This window comes from Phyllostomus hastatus, unplaced genomic scaffold, assembly GCF_019186645.2.
Source record: "Phyllostomus hastatus isolate PE091 unplaced genomic scaffold, TTU_PhHast_1.1 phas_scaffold_760, whole genome shotgun sequence".
Lineage (NCBI taxonomy): Eukaryota > Metazoa > Chordata > Mammalia > Chiroptera > Phyllostomidae > Phyllostomus > Phyllostomus hastatus.
This window is the reverse complement of record NW_025334040.1, coordinates 1,194,875-1,220,067: the sequence shown is the minus strand read 5'-3', so window position 1 is coordinate 1,220,067 and position 25,193 is coordinate 1,194,875. Positions and strand designations below refer to the sequence as shown.

At 49.6% G+C, this 25,193-nt stretch overlaps 5 gene segments (V, D, J or C); all 5 read left to right on the top strand.

The window, feature by feature from the left end:
• Positions 1-6,496: 6,496 nt before the first annotated feature.
• LOC123810904 lies at positions 6,497-7,211 on the top strand. The segment is given in 3 exon segments: positions 6,497-6,637; positions 6,764-7,092; positions 7,182-7,211. Coding segments are annotated over 3 exon segments (405 nt in total).
• A 3,098-nt stretch (positions 7,212-10,309) lies between these two features.
• On the top strand, positions 10,310-10,827 carry LOC123810902. The segment is given in 2 exon segments: positions 10,310-10,355; positions 10,472-10,827. Coding segments are annotated over 2 exon segments (402 nt in total).
• Positions 10,828-12,349: 1,522 nt separating this feature from the next.
• LOC123810901 lies at positions 12,350-16,525 on the top strand. The segment is given in 3 exon segments: positions 12,350-12,434; positions 12,556-12,896; positions 16,508-16,525. Coding segments are annotated over 3 exon segments (405 nt in total).
• Positions 16,526-16,698: 173 nt separating this feature from the next.
• Positions 16,699-17,320, top strand: LOC123811014. The segment is given in 2 exon segments: positions 16,699-16,754; positions 16,872-17,320. Coding segments are annotated over 2 exon segments (456 nt in total).
• Positions 17,321-18,086: 766 nt separating this feature from the next.
• Positions 18,087-23,912, top strand: LOC123810900. The segment is given in 3 exon segments: positions 18,087-18,090; positions 23,401-23,436; positions 23,560-23,912. Coding segments are annotated over 3 exon segments (393 nt in total).
• The last annotated feature ends 1,281 nt before the right edge of the window (positions 23,913-25,193 follow it).

Sequence of the window (25,193 nt, the reverse complement as noted above, 5' to 3'; positions counted from 1 at the left end):
GGTCCCCAGCTACTTCTCTGGACCCAAAGACACCTCAACCAATGCAGGGCTCCTGACCATCTCTGGGCTGCAGTCTGAAGATGAGGCTGACTATTATTGTGCTGAGATCATGGCAACCCAAATACTTTCACACCACTTCCACCCATGGGGAAGTGAGACAAGAACCTCCTTACTGCTCTGCTCTGCTCACAAAGGAAGCCTGGGAGGTTCTTCCACCTTGCCCTGCACTGGGTGGGCTCTCACAGCTGCACACACAGAGCCTCATGAACATTTCTCAGTTCTGGGACAGAGAGCCTTGTGCACAGCTACGTCCAGGGCAGCAGAGATGCTGTCCCCACAGAGCCCACCCCCCCACTGCTAGAAGTTCACTTCCCAGCTTGAAGAACTTAATCTTTGAGTTCTCACCTGTGAGAGAGCAGAATGTTATCTACTTCATAGGGTTGTGAGAGGATCATATGAAATTATTATTAAATCCATATTAAATTAGTGGTGCTAATTCTTGCTGCTGAGATCGTTGTTACCATGAACTCTGTTATGTTAGGACCAGAGACTTCAGAATATTATCTTCCTATTTCTTTTCTAACTCCTGGTCCTCCCCTTCTGTCCATTTTCAAGACTCACACAATGGAGGAAATGGAAAGAGAACTTGCTTTTCATCTGAGAAAGTCTGGGTTGAAAATCTGGACATTTGAAGCCCTAGATATGCATAGCGGACATGCTTCTGAATTTCTCTGCTGTCAGTGGTGTTATCTGCAGCATGAATATATGGTATTTAATGCATCAGCCTGGTGGGTAGAGCACCTGGGACGAGGAAAACAGGTCATTGAGTGCGTACCTGGTCACATGGGAGTGACAAGGATGGGCAGTGCTGTCCTCTCTTCACGACCCCTAAAGGCCACTGGACTCTCCTGTTTAGCCTGGGTCAGCCCTGGCTGCATTATGCAGAGAGCCTGGAGGAGGAACTTGCCAACCACACAGACAGTTTAGAGTCAGAGCGGGAGCTCTCTGAATGCAGAGAGGAACAGAGTGGACATTTGTGCAGACATTGATGAGGTTCTCATGTGACCTATGGGCTCCTGGGGAAATTTAACTAAAGCAAATACAGATGCGGACCCACAGGCCCTGCCTTCTGTGAGACGCAGGAAAGTCATTGTATCCCCTACAACCCACGTCTTTAGGGTCCACTCTGTTCCAGACCCTGATCTCTGTGTGTGGGGAGAGGCAGTAGTGGCAGAGCAGGAAGGTCTGGTAGCTTAATAAGGAGAGAGGTTCTTCCTTTGAGGGACTTTGAATTCTCTGCAACTACAGGTGTGAGGCTTCTTAAGGGTTTTCCCACGTTTATGTGGGTGGTATTAACACTTAATTAGCTTTGGAATATATATTGTTCATTTGTGTGTATGTAAGTTCTTCCTTAATAGTCTTCTAAAAAGGTTACTTAAAAGACTTCCAGTTTCTGATCCAACAGGATAGAAACTGGAAAGTAGTCGCTCCATCCCAACAGGTGAGAATCTGACAAACAGGAGAATCAATAACTCTTCTGATATCCTTCAGAGAGGTGAGGTCACTGACCCCAAAACTGCGGAGACAGGCAGGTGAATACAGACAATCACAAGCTGTTGGAGCAGAAACCTCCATGGCGACCAGCGCTCAATCCAAAAACCTAAACTGTGCTGATGAATTGCTGGAGGTGGACAAATCCCAGGGTTAAAAACTCCTGAGGGTGAGGCGGCAACTCATAAGGGAAACTCCACACTTTTGTGGACGGCCTTCTACAAGGATGGCCCTCAAGGGAAATGGTCCTCTAACAACAGAGTGGCAAAATATTTAGGGAAAAACAGTTACAATGCCAAGGAGAAACAGGGGGCTGATGATTGTCCTTGAGACTTTGTACAGTATCTGTCTCTGATCAAAAGAGAGTTAAACTAGAAATCAGTAACAAGCAGCTGGAAAATCTCCCAAACATTTACAGATTCAATAATACAATTCTGAACAACACATGTGCCAAAGAGGAAATATCAAGAGAATTTTGAAAAAATTGAACTAAATGAAAATAAAACATCAACAATTGTGAGATGTGGCAAATGGGTCCTTAGAGAAAAACACTGAGTGCATATATTGGATAAAAGAAAGACCTACAAGTGATAGTATAAACTTCTACTTTTGAAAACTAGGAAGAGAAGTACACTTTAAATAAAGAATAGCAGAAGAAAATAAATGATAAAAATTAAGACATAAATCAGTGAAATTGGAAACAGTGAATTAGGAGAGAAAATCCACAAAATCAAAAGCTGGTTCTTTGAAAAGGTAATGGGTAAATCCCTAGCTATGCTAACTAAGGAAAAAGAGAGAAGATAAAAATTACTAATATTACAGAAGAAAGAAAGAGTAGTGATCCCATGAACATTAAAATGATAACACAGGAATAGTATAAATCAGTCTTTGAAAGACACAGTCCACTCAAAGCTCATTCAAGAAGGAACAAACAATCTGAACAAGTGTAGACCAATTAAAAAATTGAATCAATAACTGGTAACCTTCCAAAATGGAACAAAACCAAGCTCAAGTGGGTTCACTGGTAAATTCCACCAAACACTTAAGAAGAAAACTATACCAATCCTCCACAGGCTCTTCCAGAAAATAGCAGCATATGGAATACTTCCTAACTCATTTTATGAGAACAGCATCAACCTAATATCAAAACTGGTTAAAAACATTACAGAAAATAATTATAACAGATCAATATCACTCATGGGAAGAGATGTAAAAATCCTCAATACAATGTTGGCCAATGGAATACAAAAATGGGTAAAAAATTATACACCATGAGCAAGTGGCACTTATTCCAGGTATGTTCCATATTCAAAAATCAATTAATGTAATTTATCACATCAACAGGATGAAGAAGATCAAATACATAACCATATGGATTGATGCAGAGAAAGCATTGGACAGAATTCAGCATCCATTCATGGTAAAAACTCACACAAACTCAACATAGAGGGAAATACATCTACAAACAAACTATAGCTAATGTCATGCTAATATATGCGAATAAACTCTTTTGCTAAGATCAGAAACAAGGCAAGGATGTCCCCTCTCACCACTACCCTAAACATTGTCATACAAGTTTTCGCCAATGAGACAAGGAAAAGAAATGAAGGTTATATAGATTGAGAAGAAAGATATACACTTACCTTCTTCTATGAATGACACGGTTGTCTACAAAGAAATCTGAAAGAATCGATGACAACAACAACAAAAACCCCTCCAGGAATTAATAAGAAATTATAAGAAAGTAGTAGGACACAGCAGTAATATACAAGTGTTGACCACTTTCTTACATATCAGCAACGAAGTAGTGAGTGTGAAATGAAAAGCACAATATCATTTACATCATTGCCCTTAAATGAAATACTTAAATGAAATATAAATGTAACACTATATGTACAACACCCATGGAAGGAAAACTACAAACCTCTGAGAAAAGAAATCAAAGAAGAATCAAATAAGTGGAGAGAGATCCCGTGCTCACGGACAGGAAGACTCAATATTGTCCAGATGTCAGTTCTCTGCAAGTCGATCTACAGATTCCATGCAATCCCAGTGGAAACCTCAGAGAGTTATTTTGTAAATACCAACAATGTCATTCTAACAGTTTATATGGATGAGGAAAAGATCCAGAATAGCCAAGGCAACATTGAGAGAGAAGAAGAAGCTCTGAGGACTGACACTACCTAATTTCAATACCAACTGTAAAGATACAGTGAGCAAGACAGAGCGGCATTAGCAAAAGAACAGACAGGCAGACCAATGGAACAGAACAGAGAGCCAAGAAACAGACCCACACAAGTACAGTTCACTGGCATTTGGCAATGGAGCGAAGGCAGTGCAGTGGAGGAAGGGTAGTCTATCAGCAAATGGTGGTGAAAAAGTGGATTCCATATGGAAAACAAAACAAAAATCTGGAGATACACCTAACAACATTTACAAAAATTAACTCAAAATGTATAGGCCTGAGTGTAAAATGCAAAATGATAAAATGCAGGAGAGAAAACAGGGAAAAAAGGGGATGTCCTTGTGTATGGTGATGACATTTTCATTACAACACCAAAGTCACAATCCATGAAAAAATTGATCAGCTGGGCCATATTAAATTTAAGACTTCTGTGGTGACTCAGGCACTGTCAAAAGAATGAGAAGACTGGCACAATTCAACTTGTTTCTCCCACAGAATAAGAGGAAACATTTGCAAAAGACAAATCTAAAACAGGCTGTTAACAAAATTATACAAAACTCTCTTAAAAATCAAAAATAAGAAAAACCTATTAAACATGTCAAAGAGATTTGAGCAGCCATTTCACCAAAGAAGACATACAGATGCAAATGGGCATATGCAAAGATGTCAACACGATGTGTCATTAAAGATCACAAATTAAAGCAACAATGAGATACCACTAAACACCTATTAGATTGGGAAAAATCAAAACACTGACAACACCAAATGCTGGCAAGCATGCAGAGCAAAAGACACTCTGTTTCATTGCTGGTGGGAAAGTAAAATAGTACAGCTATTTCTGAAAAAGTTTGGTCGTTTCTAATAAAGTTAAAAATAATCTTGCCGTAGAACCCAGCACTCAAATGAGTTCAAATTGATGTCCATCAGAAACCTACACAGGGATGGCATAGCAGCTGTTCATAAATGCCAACACCTGAAGGCAGCTGTGGTGCTCTTCAGTAGATGATACACAAACCATTGTAGGTACAGTGAGTGGAATACAATTCAGCCTTGAGAAGAAGGAAAATGCATGAATAGGAGGAATGCATGACATGGAGGAATCTTACATGAATGTTACTAAGTGAAAGGAGCCAATGTGAAAAGGCTACATGTTGCATGATTCCACCTCTATGACGATCTGGAAAAGGGCAAACTGAGGAGGCAGTAGAAAGACCAGTGGTTCCCAGAAGTCAGGGGAGAGACACAGGGAGGGACAGAGCTGTGGGGCACAGGGGTGTTTAGGGCAGCGAGACTGTTTTGTGCGACACTGTAATGGTGGATTCATGCCTTTTACATTTGTCCAAACCCATAGAATGTACCGCAGGGGTGAACCCAAACGTAAAATAGGGTTTTTGGCTGATAACAGAGTGTCAGTGTAGGTTTGTGGTTTATAACAAATGTCCCTCTCGGGTGGGCAGTGTTGATGGTGGGGGAGGCTGTGTAAATGTGGGGGCAGGGGCATACGGGAACTTCGTACTTTTTGCTCAGTTTTGAAGTGAACCTGAGTGGTTCATAGTCATTTTTGCCTGTTGCCCTCCTTCTCCCTCCTCCCTTCCACAAGGATCCTGATTCCCTCTCTGATTCGTACCCTTTGCCTCTCTGGTTGGTGGTTGAGACTTTCTCCACCAAGCAACCTCAGGGCTGCAGTTCTCAGCTTCACTAGGGAGGGCGCTGAAGGCCCCTTCGGAACCTCAGGAGAAGCACTCATTAGAGAGGGTGAGCTGGTCATGTCAGCAAGGGCCCATCTTCGTGAATGCTTTCTGGTGTTCCGTGTCCATGAAACCCCGTTCCCATGAAGGGTTAATGAAGACAAATGCATAGCCCAGGGACGGAGGTCCATCCTGGCAGTTGCAGTTATAACCCAGGCTCTTGAAAGCTCCATGACCCTACAGCCCACACCCTCAGGAAAGTAGACAGAACTTACCAGGGCTGACATCAGAGCAATGATCTACTGCCCCTGCCCTGGCCCCAGCCAATCAGAGGAGCCCATGGCCCCAACCCCATTAGTCAGCACAGTGGACACTTTCCCCGTGTGTGATTGGGACCCTGTGGGCCGTCAGAGACCAGGTTGGAGACCACTGGCTCTCCTGTGTCTCCAGGCTCGAGGCCATTTCCTTAAATGAACCTTGGCTCTCTTTGCTGCAAACTCCTATTGGCGTTTGCTTCGGCTTTGATGTGCAGGCAAAGGAACCCCCTTTAGTCTGGTCACAGCCTGGCTCTGTCCAATGTCCTTTTCCAATGCAGGATGCGGGACACATTCTCTGTCAGGGAACGTTCCAAAAGCCTATCCCACAATTCTCTACACAGAGTTGCTGTCTGAAAGGTTCCTCCTTGAACTATGAGGTAAGGCAGGGAAAAAGATGAGGTGTTAATTTGTTTTCCTTCTGGAGGACAAGGTGTGAGTGAGGAAGGCTGATTCTTCTGTGTGGGCTCCTGGCTTCTCCTCTCTCCCATGGAGGAATCCCTGCCTGGGACAGCAGGGGGCGCTGCAAGACAGCTCTGGAGAGGGTGTGCTGGGTGTGCCCTCAGCTGGAAACCCAGCCATCTGTTTGTATTCTGGGTGCCTCCTCCAGGTGTTGCCTGTGAACCGTGGGGAGTCCCAGACCCTGTCAGTCTAGGCCCCACCCTTCACAGCACCACCCCCAGGAGAAGCAGTAGACACAAGAGTAGAAGAAGGGGCTGAGACCTGCAGTTGGAGGGACTTATTTGCATCAAGAAACCTGTTCCTCTGGGGCACAGGGAAAGATAAAATAGATCAGAGGTGCCCCCTGTAAGTGGAGGAACTCAGAAGGTGGAGCCTCAGCATTGTCCCTACCATGGACTGGACTCCTCTCCTCCTCACGCTCCTCACTCACTACACAGGTGCCTGGACCCTCAGGGTGGGAATGCGGCCCCAGGAGGACACACAGGCTGGGCCTGTTCCCCTGGGGTCCAGACTGTGTCGTTAGACCCTACTCACTGTCTCTGTCTTTCTTTCCTGTATCCCAGGGACCTGGGCCCAGTCTGGGCTGACCCAGGAAGCCTCAGTGTCGGGGTCTCTGGGTCAGACTGTCACCCTCACCTGCACTGGAAGCAGCAACAATGTTGGATACGGTGGTGCAAAGTGGTACCAGCAGGTCTCTGGAGCTGCCCCCAAACTTCTCATCTATGGTAGCAACAGTCGACCCTCAGGGATCCCGGCTCGGTTCTCTGGCTCCCGTTCAGGAGCCAAGGCCTCCCTGACCATCTCGGGGCTGCAGCCTGAGGACGAGGCTGACTACTACTGTCAGTCTTATGATAGTAGCTACAATCACACAGTGCTCCAGACTCTGGGGGAAGTGAGACCAAAACTCCCCAAGCGCCCCTGTCTTGGGTCTGCCCTCAGGGTTCCGCACCAAGGAGGGGCACTCTTTTCTGTCTCTTGCAGGAAAGTGTCATTAAGATTGTAGGTTTCTAAGCCCCTTCATTTTCTTTCCAAATTTTCCTCATGTTTGAATGTTTGAGTGCCTATTTCTTTGCAATGTGTTCAGGAAGGTGAGTGAGTTCAGAACAAGGCAAGAGAGGTTTTGCATTTCTGACAATGAGGATGGAGCCATTGCTTGGAGGGGGTCAGTTCTGTGCATGTGGGACAGTTAGATGTAGCCTTTTCACTCTGCACATACATGACAGTAGCAGACTCTTCTGTAAGTCAAGACCCAGGAAACCACATGCAGACATTTCCAAATATGCCCTGAGGGGGCCCCATCACCCCAGCTTGAAGCCCATGGGATTAAAAGGATATGTCCTCAGCTGTTAGGCAGCTTTGGCCTTGAGTCCCGTTCATGCCAGTCAGCTGGATGGAGACTAGATGTCTCATCTGTCTGTGTTTCTGAGGTTGCATCTGTTAGACAAAACAGTCACCCAGACTCACACGGGGTCAGAGCCTGTGACCCAGTCTCCTCTCAACCAGAGTGCAGTACGAATTTAGTCCAAAATCTGTGTGCTGTTAATATGTTGAAAATTTTCACATGCACATACAATATATAATGCCTACCTTCATTTATTCTCTTAGGCAGTGTTTTCAAGCCTGAGACACAGAGATGAACAAACACAAGATAGGGTCTCCTGTCCTTGGGGTCAGGTGTGTGTGGGTCCAGGAGCACAGACAGGACCAGCAGGTGGGTGAGGAGCAGACACTGAGGACAGAAGACAAGATGACTCCCATGAGCAAATACCTGCCCAGGGCAAGGTGGTTGTTTGAGTGTCTGCTCACATTTCCCTTAAATAACAGTCTGTAGAGTCATCAGTGGTCAATTGGGACTAACGCACAGCTCAAAGTCCACCATGTGATAATTGAAACATAATATTCCCCTTCTGACCCAAAGTCTCACTAGCGACATTGGTGGCAAAACTCCTGAAGGAAGAACCGGATGCTTGAAATCTGTGTGTGAACCATTCAGGATTTTACCCTGAGATGTGGGTGAAGGGAGCCGATAAATGATGGTCCGAGGCTGTGTGTGCTGGTCTGGGCTCCTTCAGCTCACACGTGTCACCCTTGAACCTCATGACTCCAGACACAGGAGGCCCTGTTCCTCCTTCCCTCTGTTACTCAGCACAGCAGTCAGTCAGCTGACCATTCTGTAGATGACAACACAGGACATTTATGTGATGGTGGTTGGAACCTTCTGTTGTGCTGTGCAATATTTGGGGACATAAGTGATGTTTATGGTACAATACGTGCCAAGGAGGGACGTGGTGAGTGGGTGTGTTCTCATGGTCAGTGAGGGAGCAGAGTGAGAGGTACGGGGAGTAGAGGGTTAAACAGGAGGAGTCCCATGCATGGGGTTGAGTTAGCATAAAGGGTTCAGTTGGTTCTTTGAACTCTTCTCCATAGTTAGTGTGACTTCAACATTGTCATATTAATTCTCTGGTGCTGTCTGTGATGATATGTCATCCTGTATTGAGAGCCTCTCAGAATGGCTGAAAGATGTGCTATGACCATGATTCAAGTTTAATCCTATTTTCTCTCAAAGGACAGAGGAGGGGTCACCTTGAGCACCATGAAGGGACAGGCCTCAGGAATCGAAGTAACAGGAAAGGGTGGGGGGAAGCTGGAGGTCCGAGAGCATGTGGAGGGGCTGCGTGGTGGGTGTGGAGGAGATGGGGCCACCCTCAAAGCCCCCTGAGGACAGCTGAGGAGTTGGGGTTCTGTGCAAACAGCAGTGAGGAGTCAGTGAGGATTGTGAGCAGGGGGTGACCTGTCTGAGATGCATGAGGAAGACCCTTGAGTGCCTCGAGGACACAGTGTCCAAAGCGAGCAAGAGATCCTGGTCAGAGTCATTGACTAGGAGTCCTTGTGAGTCTAGACATGTGGGGACCATGGGACCGTGGGCACAGGTGTAGCAGAGGTGGACCTGGGCACAGAGGGATGTGATGGTCTCTGCCTCCAACTGCCCAGACAGTCAGCACAGGTGTGAACACATGACACCTGACTGGTATCTTGTTACTAAAGTGAGACAATGAGAAAGAAAATTAAGGTAGAAAGTTTTGTTAAAATTATTAACTAATGTGAGGTCACCTAAGACAAAATCCTAAGAAGAAAAGCATGATACAAGAATGGAGAACACTGAGAATGTAATATAAGAGTAAATTATGAATAAAAGTTAATTCTGAAAATGAAGTAACATGCTACACTTTCCACTGTTAAATGTGAATGCTTCAAAAGCCATTCTTCTTAGCAATCATTTAATCAAATCAGATGTATGAAGCCTGACATGCATCACGTGACTTGAAATGTTTGCTGAGTCGGCCTCCTCTGCATGTATCTCTGAGTCTGTTCCTGGGAATTTCTCTGTAAAGCCAACTCTAACCCTTCAAAGGGTGAACAACATTCACAGATGAATGTTCCCCTCATGTGTGACATTGGACATGAATCTTATTTGCATTTATTTTTGCAGCATCTTCAGTGAATGTGAAACAAATCCCTTTGTCCCTTACGACCATGTTTGCCCCTCCCACAGAAGGAGACCCCTGGGGACCTCTGACATAACTTTGTATCAGAATCACAGTTGTGAGAACCTTCACATGGGTGAGTGAGTAGAGACTGTCACCTGCTGAGCTGTAAACACCAGCTGGTCTCTCAGGGCCTTGGGTGACATGGGGAGGTGTTACCACTGCCACCAGCAGGAGACACTGTGTGGCGATCCTGGGTTGCCTACCAAGTTGCTTATTAGGGACCATTCACTGATAGGAGCCTGGGCCTGGTTGCTGGGCCCTGGGCACACTGAACGGGAATCAGCAGCTGTGTCTTCTGTGACCTGATGATATCCCCTGAGAAGGGACCTCTGTGTTGATTCAAGAGGTGCTTTCTTGTAGGGCTCTCCTAAGGGATGAGGCCAAACTCCATCCCTGTCAGTGTGGGATGAGGTGAGCTCCAGCACCAGGGCTCAGGGAGGGGCTGGACAGCCTGTGGAAGGACACACATTTGCATGGACGGCCCCACCGCTGGCAGAGGAAGGGGAGAAAAGGAGGCCTGGGCAGCCCAGCCCCACTGTGGGCTCAGGGGCTGTGTGCACAATGGCCTCGACTCCTCTCCTCTTCTTGCTCCTCTCTCACTGCACAGGTAGGGACAGACCTCAGGGATCAGGGCTCAGTTCCAAAGTTTATTCTCCTTCTGCTCCATCTCCTGAGAAGCTTCCCTGATTCTCCCCAATCACTGACAAGTGTCTGTGTTTGAAGGTCCCCTCTCCCAGCCTGTGCTGACTCAACTGCCCTCCCTCTCTGCATCTCCTGGAGCCATAGCCAGACTCACCTGCACCCTGAGCAGTGACTACAGTGTTGGCAGCTACTACATAAGTTGGTTCCAGCAGAAGCCAGGGAGCCCTCCCTGGTATCTCCTGTGGTATAAATCAGACTCAGACAAGCACCAGGGCTCCGGGGTCCCCAGCCTCTTCACTGGATCCAAAGATGCCTCGGCCAATGCACGGCTCCTGCTCATCTCTGGGCTGCAGCCTGAGGACGAGCCTGACTATTACTGTGCTGTATATCATGACAGTGGAAGCAGCAATGGTTACTTACATGAAGACCTGCAGTGACTGTGTTCCTGGGTGGGACAGAGAGAGAGAGAGAGAGGGAGAGAGAGAGAGAGAAATAGAGAGAGTCCCTGGCATTGTGTTACCTCGGGCTTATAAAGGTCTAATACTTGTTCAAAATAACCAATCAACTTCCTAAACTTTCACAACTTTGCACTGGGCCAAACTTCTAGGCAATCATGGCTCCGAATGCACAGGCTTCATAGAAGCACCTCCTCCTGCACCTTTGCACTTCTTGTGCACCCGTGCTTACCCTCCCCTGGTCTCCCGGACACCTGGCCCTGGAGGCTGGGCTGCTCCCTGCATGGGCAGGGAAAGGTGTTGATCCCCTTGAAGGGACAATGCTGTCATCTCCTAAGGATGCTTCCCCAGTGAAGCTGTAGCTTCCTGGCTAAGCAAGCAGGCGTATGCTCCCCAGTTGATCATGCTTAATAAATTCCCTTTGCTTCCTTCCTTCCTTTATTCATATCCAGCTAACACGTGCATAGCAACCTGTATATTCCATTGTACCAGCCTGGGTTTCACTCATTCTCTGAGCTTAGAAACCACACAGAATATTTTTCACCTGATTTAAGACCTTTGTGAAGCCCTTGAATTCCCACCTACTGGGGAATGCTACCTCATTCCCCCAACCTCACACCAATGAGCAGTTCTGAACAGTCTTATGACTAAGGAATGTGTACAACTGGGAGAATGACTTGAAAAGATGGTGAACATAGGTGTTAGTGGGAAATTACATGTGTAACAATGTGGGACCACCAGGTTCCCATCAGCACGGCCAACACTCACACACTGATGACAGCAGAGGCTCCCAGGCTGTGAGGCGGCAGGGACTCTCATTGGTGCTGCTGGGACACCCCAACCATGGGCACTTTGAAGACACTTTGGCATTTTCTCACAAAGTTAAACACACTCTCGTGTGATGCAACACAGAAACCAGACTCCTAGGTCTTTATATAAATCAGTCACTTGTGTTAAAATGAGCATGTGCACATAAAGTTACAGCTTATTTATTCATGTCTGCTCAAACTTACAAAGCAACTGCGATGTCCTTCAATAGGTGAACAAATCAATAAACTATTTGTACAATTGAACAATATGAATTGCAATATCAATAAATGACTGTTTAGTCCACAGAAGGACATGAAGGCAGCTAACAGGCACACTTCTAAGTGAATGGAGCTAAGCTGAAAAGGCTGGGACTAGAGAGGTGCAGGGCCAGGGTCACCAGCAGGGCAGGAGCCCTGAGCACCAGCACTATTGTGAGGGCATCATGTCTTCTGTTTCCACAAGAGGGCGGCCGTGCCCCACATTCCTCAGCTGACAGTCCTTTCCCTGACTCTTGCCTGTTTCCTGTGGCATCTTTGGGGTGTAGCCCTCCCACTCCTGTGATCCTTTGTCTCAGTGGAAGCCCAAGCTTATGTTAAAGGAGGGGCTTGGACAGCCAATAAAAGGGAAGATTTGCATAACCATGTCCTACTCTAAGCCTCAGGCTGACATATAAGTCTGAAGACTCAGGCCTGGCTATGGGGCTCAGGAAACAGAGTCTGGGGGTGTCTCCACCATGGACTGGGCTGCACTTTTCCTCACTGTCCTGGCTCACTGCACAGGTGGGGCCTGAGGGGGATTCTGGGAGGGCACCACCTTGTCCCCTGGGTCGATGACACTCCTCCCTCCCTGGGAACAAGGTCTGTCCTGTCCTCACTGATTGCTGTTTTCTCCTCCTTGCAGTGTCTTGGGCAGAGGTACTGACTCAGCCTGGCTCTGTGTCTGGGTCTCTGGGACAGAAGGCCACCATCTTTTGCGCCCGCAGCAATGGCGACATTGAGAGGTACTATGTAACTTGGTACCAACAGCGCCCAGGCAGGGGCCCCACACCTGTGATCTATGATAATAAGAAAAGACCCTCTGGGGTTCCGGATCGGTTCTCTGGCTCCATAGACATCTCCTCCAATGCTGCCTCCCTGACCATCTCAGGGCTGCAGCCTGAGGATGAGGCCGACTACTACTGTCAGTCTCATGGTGGTAGCACTATTAGGTATAATCACACAGTGTTGCAGACTCAGGAGGACGTGAGACCAAAACTCCCAGAGCTTCCCCTTCTGGGTCTGCACTCAGCCCACCAAGGAAGGTGGTCTCTTCTGTCTCCTGCTGGAAAGTTCATGTTGAGATTGGAGGTTTCTGCATCCCTCTATTTTCTTTTTTCTTTTTTTTTAAGATTTTATTTATTTATTTTTAGAGAGGGAAGGGAGGGAGAAAGAGAGAGGGAGAGAGAAACATCAATGTGCGGTTGTTGGGGGCCGTGGCCTGCAACCCAGGCATGTACCCTGACTGGGAATCCAACCTGCGAAACTTTGGTTCACAGCCCGTGTGCATCCCTCTATTTTCTTTCCACCTTCCCCACTGTCAAGGGGGTTGGTTGTCTATTTTCTGTACAATGGATTCCTGAGGGTGAGCTAGTTCAGAGCAGGGTGTGAGAGCCTGTGCATTTGTGAAATGGAGGCAGGTCAGTGGTTGTGGGGGGTCTGCTCTGTGCATGTGTGACACTCAGATGTGTCCTTTGGACTCTGCTCATAGATGACAGTGACACCCTCTTGTTAGGTTATGACTCAAGAAACCACCTGAAGATTTCCAGATATGCCCTGAGGGGGCCCAATGACCCCAGGGTGGGACCCACGGGGTTAAATGAGTGTGTTCTCAGCTGTTAGGTAGCCTTTCCCTTTGAGTGCTGTTCATGCCTGTCAGCTGGACAAGGACTAATGTGCCATCTCTCTGTGCTTCTGAGTTCCCGTCTGTCAGACACAGGAGTTACACACTCCTGTGTGTAACCTGAGTTCAGAGCCTGGGACACAGTCATCTGGAACATCTTCTCAGTCAGGGTGAAGGACAGGAGGAGGACAGCTAGTGGAGGGAGGGTGAGGCCAGGGAGAGAGGCGATTTAGCCAAAGGAAAGGACTCATGGGCATGGACAACGATGTGGTGATTCCTGAGGTGAGGAGGTTAAAAGAGGAATAAATGTTAATGGAAACTCATATAATAAAAACTAAATGAAACAAACAAAAACAAAACAGAAATCTATAAGTGAAGTATAATTTTTTGCCAAAATACGTATGCAGTTAATATATTGATGTTTTACACATTGCAGATAACACATTTCATAAGTTTTCATTTGATCCCTTAGGGAGTGCATTTCAAGCCTGAGACACAAAGATGACTGAACACATAACAGGCTCTCATGTCCTTGGGGTCAGGTGTGTGTGGGTCCTGGAGCACAGACAGGAGCAGCAGGTGGGTGAGGAGCAGACACTGAGGACAGAGGACAGCACGACCCCCATGAGCAAATACCTGCCCAGGGCAAGGTGGTTGTTTGAGTGTCTGCTCACATTCCACTTAAATAACAGTCTGTAAGGTCATCAGTTGTCACCTGAGACTAACTCACAACTCAAAATCTACCATCTGATCAATAAAACATAATATCAATTTTCTTTACTCAAAGTCCCACAAAGCACTCGAGTGCACAAACTCATAAATGAAGATCCATGGGTTTGAAGTGTCTGTGTGAACAGACAGGATTCTGCCCTGTGACGTGGGTGAAGGGAGCCGATAAATGATGGTCCGAGGCCGTGTGTGCTGGTCTGGACTTTCCTCTGCTCAGACATGTCACCCCTGAACCTCATGACTCCAGACACAGGAAGCCTGTTCCTCTTCCCTCTCTCACTCAGCACAGCAGTCAGTCAGCTGACCATTCTGGAGATTTCTACCCACGTACATTCGTGTTACATGAGGTGGTGCCCCTTCCTGTCCTGCACCAATGTTTGGGGACGTAGATGCCTATTTATGCTAGAATATGTGCTGAAGAAGGGGCATGTTGTGTGTTTCTGTTGTGTTTTTTTTTTTTTAAGATTTTATGTATTTATTTTTAGACAGGGGAAGGGGGGGGAGCAAGAAAAAGAAACATGAATGTGTAGTTGTCTCCTGAGCGCCCCCTACCAGAGACCTGGCCTGCAAAGCAGGCATGTGCCTTGACTGGAAATTCAACCAGGGACCCTTTTGTTTGCAGGCTGGCACTCAGTCGACTGAGCCACACCAGCCAGGGCCTGTGAGTTTGTGTTAAAAGTCAGTAGATACGGAGGATAGGAGATTAGACAGGAGGAGTCCCATGCATGGGGGTTGAGGTGGTGTAATCGATGCAGGTGGTTCTTTGAACTCGTCTCTATAGTTTGTGTGACTTCAGCATTGTCATGTTAATTCTCTTATTCTGTCCATGATGACGTGTGTGTGCCCTACTTCTACTGAGAGCCACTGAGATTTGGCCAAATGTGAGTTGTCACCATGAATTCAAGTTCAATCCTATTTCCTTCCAAAGATCAGAGTAACAGTCACCTTGAACACCATGATGGGAGGAGAGTCTGGGATCTGAAGTAACAGGGAGGTGGGGACTCGGAGGTCCGAGAGCACATGGAGGGCTGTGTGGTGGGTGGAGAGGGCAGGCCAACAGGAAGCCCCCTGAGGGGAGCTCAGGAGTTGGGGTTCTGTGCAAACAGCAGTGGGGAGACCCTGAGGGTTTTGAGCAGGGGGTGACCTGTCTGAGGTGAGAGAGAAAGATCCCTGGAGTGCCTTGAGAGCACAGCACCCCAGGTGAACAGGTGATCTTGGTCAGGGTCACTGAATATGAGTCCCTGTGAGTCTGGACATGTGGGGACCATGGGACTGTGGGCACAGGTAAAGCAGAGGTGGATGCAGGCACAGAGGGAAGTGCTGGTCTCTGCCTCCAACCGACCAGACAGTCAGCACAGGTGCGAACGCATCTCACCTGAATGGTATCTTGCTATTGAAGTGAGACAATGAATAAGAAAGTTAAGGCAGTTTTGTTTAAAATAAAAACAAATGTGACATCGCCTAAGAGAGAATCCTAACAAGAAACTGAATACACAGGTATGCAAAACAGTAAGAATAAAAAATGAGAGAAAACAAAGAAGACTAAAGATTAATTCCTAAAATGAATTAGGATGGTGCACTTTCCACTGTTAAATGTGAGCCCTTCAAGAGCCATTTTCTTTACCTATCAATCAAATTACATCTGTGAAAACTGTGTGCATCACACGACTTGACATCTTTGCTGAAAAGACCTCCTCTGCCCCTGCTCCTGAGTGTGTTCCTGGCAAATGCTCTGTGCAGCCTGTATAAGCCTTCAAACCAGATGGGTGGTGCCCTCAAGTGTGACATTGGATGTAAAGGTCGCTGTGCATTTACATTTGCAGTATCATCACTGGCTGTGAAAATAAATTAATTTGTCATTTACAGACAAATTTGCACCTCCTACAGTTGTGGATTCCTGGGAGTGAGATGCACCAGTAACCGGTACAGTGTCTCAGAGTCACAGTATCTGGGAACCAGACCCTGGAGGTGTGAAGAGAGTCAGAGACCTGCCCAGCTGCAGAAACCAGCTTGAGTTTTGGGTCATGTTGGAAGGTGTTTCTACTGCCACCAGCAGGGGGCACTGAAGGACTGCCTTGTGGTGCCTACTAAGCTGCTCAGTAGGGACCATTCACTAATAGGAGCCTGGGTCTGGTGGTTGGAACCAGTGCACACTGACAGGGACTCAGCAGCTGTGTCCTCTGGGGCTTGATAATATCCCCTGAGAAGGGGCCTCTGTGATGTCTCAAGGGGTTATTCCCCTCAGGTGTTTTCCAAGGGGTGAGTCAGCCTCCATCTTCCTCCGTGTGAGTGTGAGCTGAATTCCAGAACCAGGGCTCAGGGAGGGGCTGGGCAGTCCCTGGGTGAACACTCATTTGCCTGGGCGGTCCCTCCCCTGGCAGAGGGTGAGGAGAAAAGGAGGCCTGGGCAGCCCAGCCCCACTGTGGGCTCAGGGCCTGTGTGCACCATGGCCTGGACCCCTCTCCTCCTCGTGCTCCTCTCTCACTGCACAGGTATGGACGGGTCTCGGGGTCCAGGGCTCAGTTCCCAAGTTTACTCTCTTCCTACTCCATCTCCTGAGAAAATTCCCCTGGTTCTGCCCCATCACTGACAAGTTTCTTTGTGTGCAGGTTCCCTCTCCCGGCCTGTGATGACTGAGCCGCCCTCCCTCTCTGCTTCTCTGGGAGCCACAGCCAGACTCACCTGCACCCTCAGCAGTGACATCAGTGTTGGTGACAGCTACATAATCTGGTTTCAGCAGAATCCAAGGAGCCCTCCCCGGTATCTCCTGTGGTATAAATCAGACTCAGAGAAGCACCAGGGCTCCAGGGTCCCCAGCCGCTTCTCTGGGTCCAAAGATGGCTCGGCCAATGCAGGGCTCCTGACCATCTCTGGGCTGCAGCCTGAGGACGAGGCCGACTATTACTGTGCTACAGCTCATGGCAGTGGGAGCAGCAGCAGTTACTCACAGTGGCTCAGATGCCGAGGAAGTGAGACAGAAACCCCTGGGCCCAGAGGTTATTGCTCTGAGCCTCACTGAAGCTTCTGTAGAGGCCTCTGCAAGGTGGGCTCCTCTGCAGTCAGAAATGTCCATGGAAGGGGGTGGAGCAGCATACAGTCGTGAGTGAGAGCACAGGGCGTCTCCGGGTCACTCAAGCTGAAGGGGTGACAAAGCCCAACTGACTGTCCCCACAGTGTTGGAGTAAATTTGAACAAGAACAATAGTTTTAAGTAAAAATTCATTTCTTTCATCCTGTTGTGTCTTCTTTTGCAGTCAGGACACTTCACTTCTGACACTCTGGTCACCAAATGTGGGGCCACTTTGTTTACAACCAGCATATCCCCTGTGACAGCAGGTGGAGGTCCCACCACACAACTCAGCTCCCACACGACTGCCTGGAGACGGTGTCGGGTTCACAGAGAGGGCTTCTCCCCACAGGACTGCCCACTCTGCAGGTGACAGTCACATGCAGGACATGACCAGGTCTCATACCACTTCCTGTCTTTAACTCAGAGGCTCCCAGGGTCCCTGTTGTGGATTAAATGAATTTGCTGACTCCACCTGAGCCCTTCTCCCTCCTTAACACTGCGGGGCAGTTCTGAAAATTCCATGCTTGGAACTGTTCCTCTGCCTGTGAGTGAGCTGTCCACACCCAGGAGCCCACCCAGAGTCACCTCTTTAGAACAAAAGGCTATGTGTCACCCAGGAAATCTGATGGGTTCAGGAGTTCTGTGTTAAGGACCAGGGACTGAAACCAATATAGATTTTCTGTCCCCTCACAAAACTGTATCTGCATCTACAAAGGATGACCACATAGTCACTGTCACCCCCAAGTAAAGCCGTGATGTGTGAGTACTGTGTTACTCATGACGCATCACACTGACACGCTAATCTTGACCCTGGTCACAGACGGACTTTTCTCCTTCTCTCAACACACCTGTGACCCACTGGTCAGAACCCTGGCAGATGTGCACTGCCCAGGCCCCGCCCACCACCCTCCCCTCTCTGCCCCTCTGCAGCCCCTCCTCCCTCCCCTCCCCCTCTGGGCCTTCAGGATGAACTGGGTCTCCAGTCCAGGGTTCCCGAGAAAAGTGGGGGGTCCTTTCTGTGGGTGTCACTCCCCAGGGCTCGGTCTCTAGGGAGGGGGATGAACAGAAATCAATCCTCAGGAAGTTCCTCCACAATCTCATTTCCAAGCTGCTCCCCAAGCTGCTGCTGTCCACCCCCCAGCACCCACAGTCAGTCTCATTCATGTGACAACACGATCCTTGATTGTCCTGAAAATGAAGTGTGTGTTTAACGGTTAAGTCTGTGCCCACAGGGGTTACTGAGGTGCTGGTGTTTCCTGCTGCAGAGTTACTGAGGCCTCACACGCCCACCTCTTCACAGGCACGTCCAGTGTGCCCTTGTCCCTGAGAAGATGTGTTTCCTGAGAACATCAGGATGAACCCGGCCACACACACTCATTTGTCTGGAGATGTCCCAGGCCTCAGTCCTTTCCCCAAATAAATGTGAACACTCTGTGTTGGTCACCCCCTGGGACGCACCAGGGACCTCAGGGCACTGTGTGGTGGGCGGTGGTGTCAGGGCAGAAAGAAGGGGCTGTGTGCACCCCTGACCTGGGCTCCCCGAGACCTGGGACCCCACGTCTGAGGACGCTGGGCCTGCGGGAGGGAAGTGCCCAGATTTCCCGCCCCCACAGGACCTGGACTCCGTGACGGGCAACGGTTACCAGAGCTGATTTGCTCCAGATGCCTCCTTTCCCCTCAGATTCACCCTGGACCCAAGGAAGCGGCCCTCCACACCCTGGTCTTAGTGCTGGGAGCCAGGCCCTGAAGGGTCACACAAAGAACCCGCCCCAAGGACAGGTTTGCTGGGAGAACGCCCTCAGTGGGGGAGAAGATGAGGGAGGACAGGAGGCCACTTGTCCTCAGGCTCAGTAGCTGAGGGACAGGCTCTCTGAGGGTGTTGGGGAAAGTGTTTCGGTCTGTCTGTCCATCTGTCTGTCTGTCTGTCTGTCTGTCTCTCTCTCTCACACACACACACACACACACACACACACCCCTCCTACTCTGAGTGTATCTTCTTCTGGACTCTGCATTTCTTAGGCTTCTCTGTTTCTCTAGGAGTCTGGGTTCAACCACTGCTGACCCAGGGTCCTCAGGGTCAGCGTCTCCAGGAGGCAGAATCTTCATCATCGGGAAACTGGAGTGACATGAGTGTCCCTGAGTCCTGTTGTCAGGGCAGCAGGGAAACGCCCTGAACCCCGATCCCAGGGCTGGACGCACTGTTGTCTGTGTGTGGGCTGAAGGTTGCTCTGTCCCCCTATCACTCAGGTTAGCCCGACTGTGCAGAACAGACCTTCTCAGACGAGGCCCCTCCACGCCTTTCAGAAGAGGCCAGGGCCTTCCCTCCTGCGCTCTGACCAGTTCCATTTCCCCCAGTGTGTGAGGCCCCGGTTTCCCACTACAGTGGTTCAGGAGGACTGATGCTGAGAGGACTGGGTGCCCCCCAGGCAGGTGAGGACCGGCCCACCCTGCTCTTGAGCTTCGGGCTCCACGCCCCTGTGACTGTCTGGATCCACACCTGTCACCCAATGCCCCTGACTGTCGGGTCCCTCACCTGGCTTCTGATGCTGCTCATCTCCTGTGCTTTCTGAACCTCTTGTTTTTCATGTCTCTGTCCAGGGAAACAGCAGGTATCTGCAAGCAAGGAACCCCTGTAGCAGATTCAGGAGGTCAGGGGACTGAAGCAGAGTCCCCGCAGTGAGACCCCATGAGGAGGTCTGGCTGCTCCATGGGCGCTCCCCCTCGCCCACCTTCCCACACAGAGATCAGTCCTGGTTGTCAGGGGAGTGAGCCCTGGAGAGCACATGGTCCCTTCTCTCTGGGGCCAAGCGTCCCGTGGGCTGTGACACCAGACCCTGCAGTCAGTGTCACTCTCGGCTGTGTCTGAGGCCTGGTGCTCAGTTCGGGTTTGTCAGAGGTCATCATAGCCCGAGCATTGGTCTGAGCTTCATCATTGCCTCTCCTGGGGACCTTAGCAACGTGGGTGGATGCTGTGGGAACTGGAGCCAGCAGATCCTGGGCTGTGATGATGGAGGGTCCTGGATGCCCAGGCTCACAGCCAATCCTCAGCCTCCTTCCTGGCAGCTCTGGCTGTTGCTGGAACTCATGGGCACCAGACAGACCCTTCCCCTGTGCTGCCAGCCACCTCCTCACATCCCTGCCCTGCTTGTGTCTGAGACTCTGCTGTCACACTCACTCACCATGCCCCCACCACACACACAGTGTCCAGAAGGATCCTGGGTGGGTGTCGCCCAGGGCAGCTCTTCCTCACCCAGAGCAGTGGGACCCTGGTGACCTCCTCAGAGCCCTGGCATCTGAGTCAGTGCTTGTGGGTCAAGGCCAAGCAGCCTCACGTTCCTGAGGAAAATAAGGGTCTGGGTCATGCTGCGACCTTCCTGCGTCCTTAGGAGTCCCAGGTTTCTGTGGTCTTACCTGGTGCAGGTATAGCTGAGGCTCAGGAGGAAGGAAAGGCCCATCTTCTTCACCCACAGTCATGAGCGCCCCCTGCAGGCCTGGACACATGCTGGCCCTGCTCTGAGGGAGAGGGACCATCCTGGAACCAGGGCAAAGGGGAAGACTTGCACCAGAGGTCTGACCTGCACTGTGTGGCTGTGCTCTGACTCAGTCAGACTGATCACAGTACAAAATGCTGTGGACAGGTATTGATTGTGATTCGTGTGAGGTTTTCTCTTCATATCCTGCCATTAGACTCTGAGGCTCAGAGAGTGTGAATCACTCACATAGGATCTCCACAAATCGGGCCCCCATGGACTGGGGATCAGTCCCACCCACCCCCAGGGAGCAGATTGTCACCCCAGGGAAGAGGCTGACCCAGGACACGGTCTGACCAGCTCCCCCTGGGTGGTCACACTGTCCCCTCTACTTGGGTCTCATGACGTTCATTGTGACGACACTTCCAACTCTTACACTTCTCATCTGTAGCCACCTCGTGTGTCACAGGTGACAGGGATCTGAGCCATTCATGTCCAGGACAGCCCCCAAGATGGTGTGACTCAGAATTGTAGGGAGACACAGGTAGGAGGCCCAGCTCAACTGCACTCAGGAAGTCCCTAACATAGGGACATGCGTGGCAGCTGTGCTGGAAGGACCAGACGGTGTCCTGGGCCACAGACACGAAGTCTGTGGCATCGCCCACAGGGTTGTCATGTAAAACAGTCTGGTTAGGCCTGGGGGACCAAGACGCCATGGCCCTTTAAGCCCTGCCTCACACAGAAATGTCTGGGGGAAGGTGGCAGGTGCAGAGTCTCAGCAAACGGTGTCAGTCAGAGCCAGTGGTGCGGTTGCTGTGGGAGCTGAGAGAGGGAGGGACAGGTTTTCTTAATCATTCATTGTCCCTGTTCATGCTGCAGTCCAGGCCATGTGCCCTCAGGGGACACCCCGTGACTATATCAGGTGCCCTGGGTCTTCCCTCCTACACCCTCCTATGGGCTGTCCTATTGAAGATGACAAACCCACCCTGTAGAGTCCCCACCGTCAGCCCTGGCTCATCTCAGGACTGCGGGTCCTGTCTGCCCTTGGGAGGTCAGCTTCAGGATCGGTTCTCTGGCTGCACCCACAGCCTCTCCAGTGCTGTCCACTGACCATCTCTGGGCTGCAGTCCGAGGCCGAGGCCGAGGCCAATTCCCTTCTTCTCTCTCACGGTAGTGGCTGCAAGCTCACAGTGCCCCAGACTCCCAGGGATGTGACAGCAAAACTCCCCCGGGCCTTCCTGTCCTGGGTCTGCCCTCCCTGGTCCCCAGAGTGGAGGGGTGACAAAGACCCCTTGAGTGCTTGGAAGGCACAGAGCCCAAGGTGAGCCAGTGCTCCTGGTCCTGGCTATTGACTAAGAGGCCCTGTGAGAGTAGACGTGTGGGGACCGTGGGCCCGTGGGCCCAGGTGAAGCAGAGCCGGATACGGGGCACCGAGAGGAAGTGATGCTTTGTGGATCGAATTAATTGCCCAACATTCAGCAGCACATCTTCCAACAGGTCACAACCTCACTTTCATCTTGTACTAAAATAGACAGCGAATAAGAAAATGACTCTAGGAAAAGTATTGTTTAAAATATATACATATTTTAGGCCACCTAAGACTAAATCATAGACAAAAACACAACAGAGGTATGAGGAACGCCAACAATAAAGAATAAGAGGAAATTACAAATAAAAATTTTAATTCCTAAAATGAATTAGCGTGCTACACTTTTCACTGTTAAATGTGAAGTCTTTCAAAGCCGTTTTCTTTACCTATCATTCAGTCAAGTCAGATCTATGAAACTGTACCTGTGTCTCCTGAATTGAAATGCTTGCTGTGTTGGCTTCCTCTGCACGTACCTCTGAGTGTTCTTGGAATTTTCTCTGAGAACCCCACATGACTACTTCAAACCAGAAGCATGGTCCCCTGGTCTGTAACATTGGACATGCAGGCTACTTTGCATTTACCTTTGGACATCTTCACTAGAGGTGAAAGAAATTAATTTGTCATCTAAGTGCATGTTTGCACGTCCCAGAGAACAGGACCCCTGGGAGTGAGATGCCATAGCAGCCAGTACAGTTTCTCAGAGTCACAGTGTCTGGGAACCAGACCCTCGGTGCATGAATAGAGTCAGTGACCTGCTGAGCTATAGAGACCAGCTGGGCTCCTGGATCTTGGGCCATGTGGGGAGGTGTTGGCACTGCCACCAGCAGGGGGCACTGCAAGACTGCCCTGGGGGTGCCTACCAAGCTGCTCATCAGGGACCATTCACTCCTAGGAGGATGGGACTGGGGTCTGGGCTCTGAGCTCACAGATGGAGACTCAACAGCTGTGTCTGTTCTAGCATGGCAGAGTCCCCTGAGAAGGGTCCTTTGTGTTGTCTCAGGATGTACTTCCCCACAAGGTGCTCCCCAAGGGTGAAGTCAGCCTCCATCCTCCTCTGTCTGGGGTGTGACCTGAGCTCCAGCACCAAGGCTCAGGGAGAAGCTGAGCAGTCTCTGGATGGACACACATTTGCATGGACAGCCCCTCCCCTGGCAGAGGGTGGGGAGAAAAGGAGACCTGGGCAGCCCAGCCCCACTGTGGGCTCAGGGGCTGTGTACACCATGGCCTGGACTCCTCTCCTCCTGGTGCTTCTCTCTCACTGCACAGGTAGGGACAGGCCTCGGGAACCAGTGCTGAGTTCCCAAGGCTATTATTCCCTTCATACTCCATCTCCTGAGTAACTCTTCCTGGTTCCCACTGCATCAATGACAACTGTCTGTGTTTCTGCAGGTTCCCTCTCCCAGCCTGTGGTCACTCAGCAGTCCTCCCTCTCTGCTTCTCTGGGAGCAACAGCCAGACTCACCTGCACCCTCAGCAGTGGCTTCAGTGTTCGCTACTCTGTTATATCCTGGTACCAGCAGAAGCCAGGAAGCCCTCCCAGGTATCTCCTATCCTACTACAGCGATTCATTAAAGGACCAAGGATCCGGGGTCCCCAGCCGCTTCACTGGATCCAAGGACGCCTCGGCCAATGCAGGGGTCCTGACCATCTCGGGGCTGCAGCCAGAGGACGAGGCCGACTACTACTGTCTGTCTTCTGATACTAGTGGTAATCACACAGTGCTGCAGACTCAGGGGAAGTGAGACCAAAACCCCCAGAGCTTCCCTTTCTGGGTCTGCACTCAGCCTGTCCCCACCAAGGAGGGTGCTCTCTGCTGCCTCCTGCTGGAAAGTTTGTGTAGAGATTGCCGGTTTCTGAGTCCCTCTATTTTCTTTCCAACTTTCCCCCATGTCAGGGAGGTTGGTTGTCTATTTTCTGTACAATGAATTCCTGAGGGTGAGTTAGTGCAGAGCAGGGTGTGTGAGCCTGTGTGTTTGTGGAATGGGGGTGGGTCAGTGCTTGTGGAGGGTCTGCTCTGTGCATGTGGCACACTCAGATGTGTCCTTTGGACTCTGCTCATGGATGACAGTGACACCCTCTTGTTAGGTTATGACCCTCGACACTACCTCCAGATTTCCAAATATGCCCTGTTGGGGCCCAGTGACCCCAGGCTGAGACCCGGTGGGTTAAATGAGCGTGTTCTCAGCTGTTAGGCAGCCTTTGCCTTTGAGTTACGTTCATGCCAGTCAGGTGGACGGAGACTAATGTGCCGTCTCTCTGTTCTTCTGAGTTCCCGCCTGAAATAAAACAGTTACACAGACTCACATATGGTTATTGCTTGGGACCCAGTGATGTGGAAAGTCCTGTCAATCAGTGTGAAGGACAGCAGGAGGACAGCTAGTGGGGGGAGAGTGGGGCTCAGGAGTGGGCATGGTTGAGCAAAAAGGACAAGGACTCATGGGCATGGACAATAGTATTGTGATTGCTGCAAGGAAGAGAGTACAAGTGGAGTAAATGCTAATGGAAAAAATACAGTAAACATAAATAAAACAAACAAAAATTCACCCAATGTGTGGAGTATAATATTTGGCTAAAGTATGTGTGCTATTAATATTTTGAAATTTTACACATTGCCCATAAAATATTTTGTATATATTTCATTTACTCTCTTAGGGAGTGTTATCAAGCCTGAGACACAAAGATGACTGAACACATGACAGGATCATGTGCCCTTGGGGTCAGGTGTGTGTGGGTCCTGGAGCACAGACAGGAGCAGCAGGTGGGTGAGGAGCAGACCCTGAGGATGGAAGACACGACGACCCTCATGAGAATGTGACCTGCCCAGGGCACAGTGGTTGTTTGAATGTCTGCTCACATTTCCCTTTAACAGTCTGTAAGGTCATCATCACCTGGGACTAACACACAGCTCAAAGTCCACCATGTGATCAATTAAATGTCATATTCAACTTCTTTACCTAAAGTCCAACAACGAACTCTAGAGGGAAACTCAAAAAGGAAGCACCATAGGATTGAAATCTCTGTGT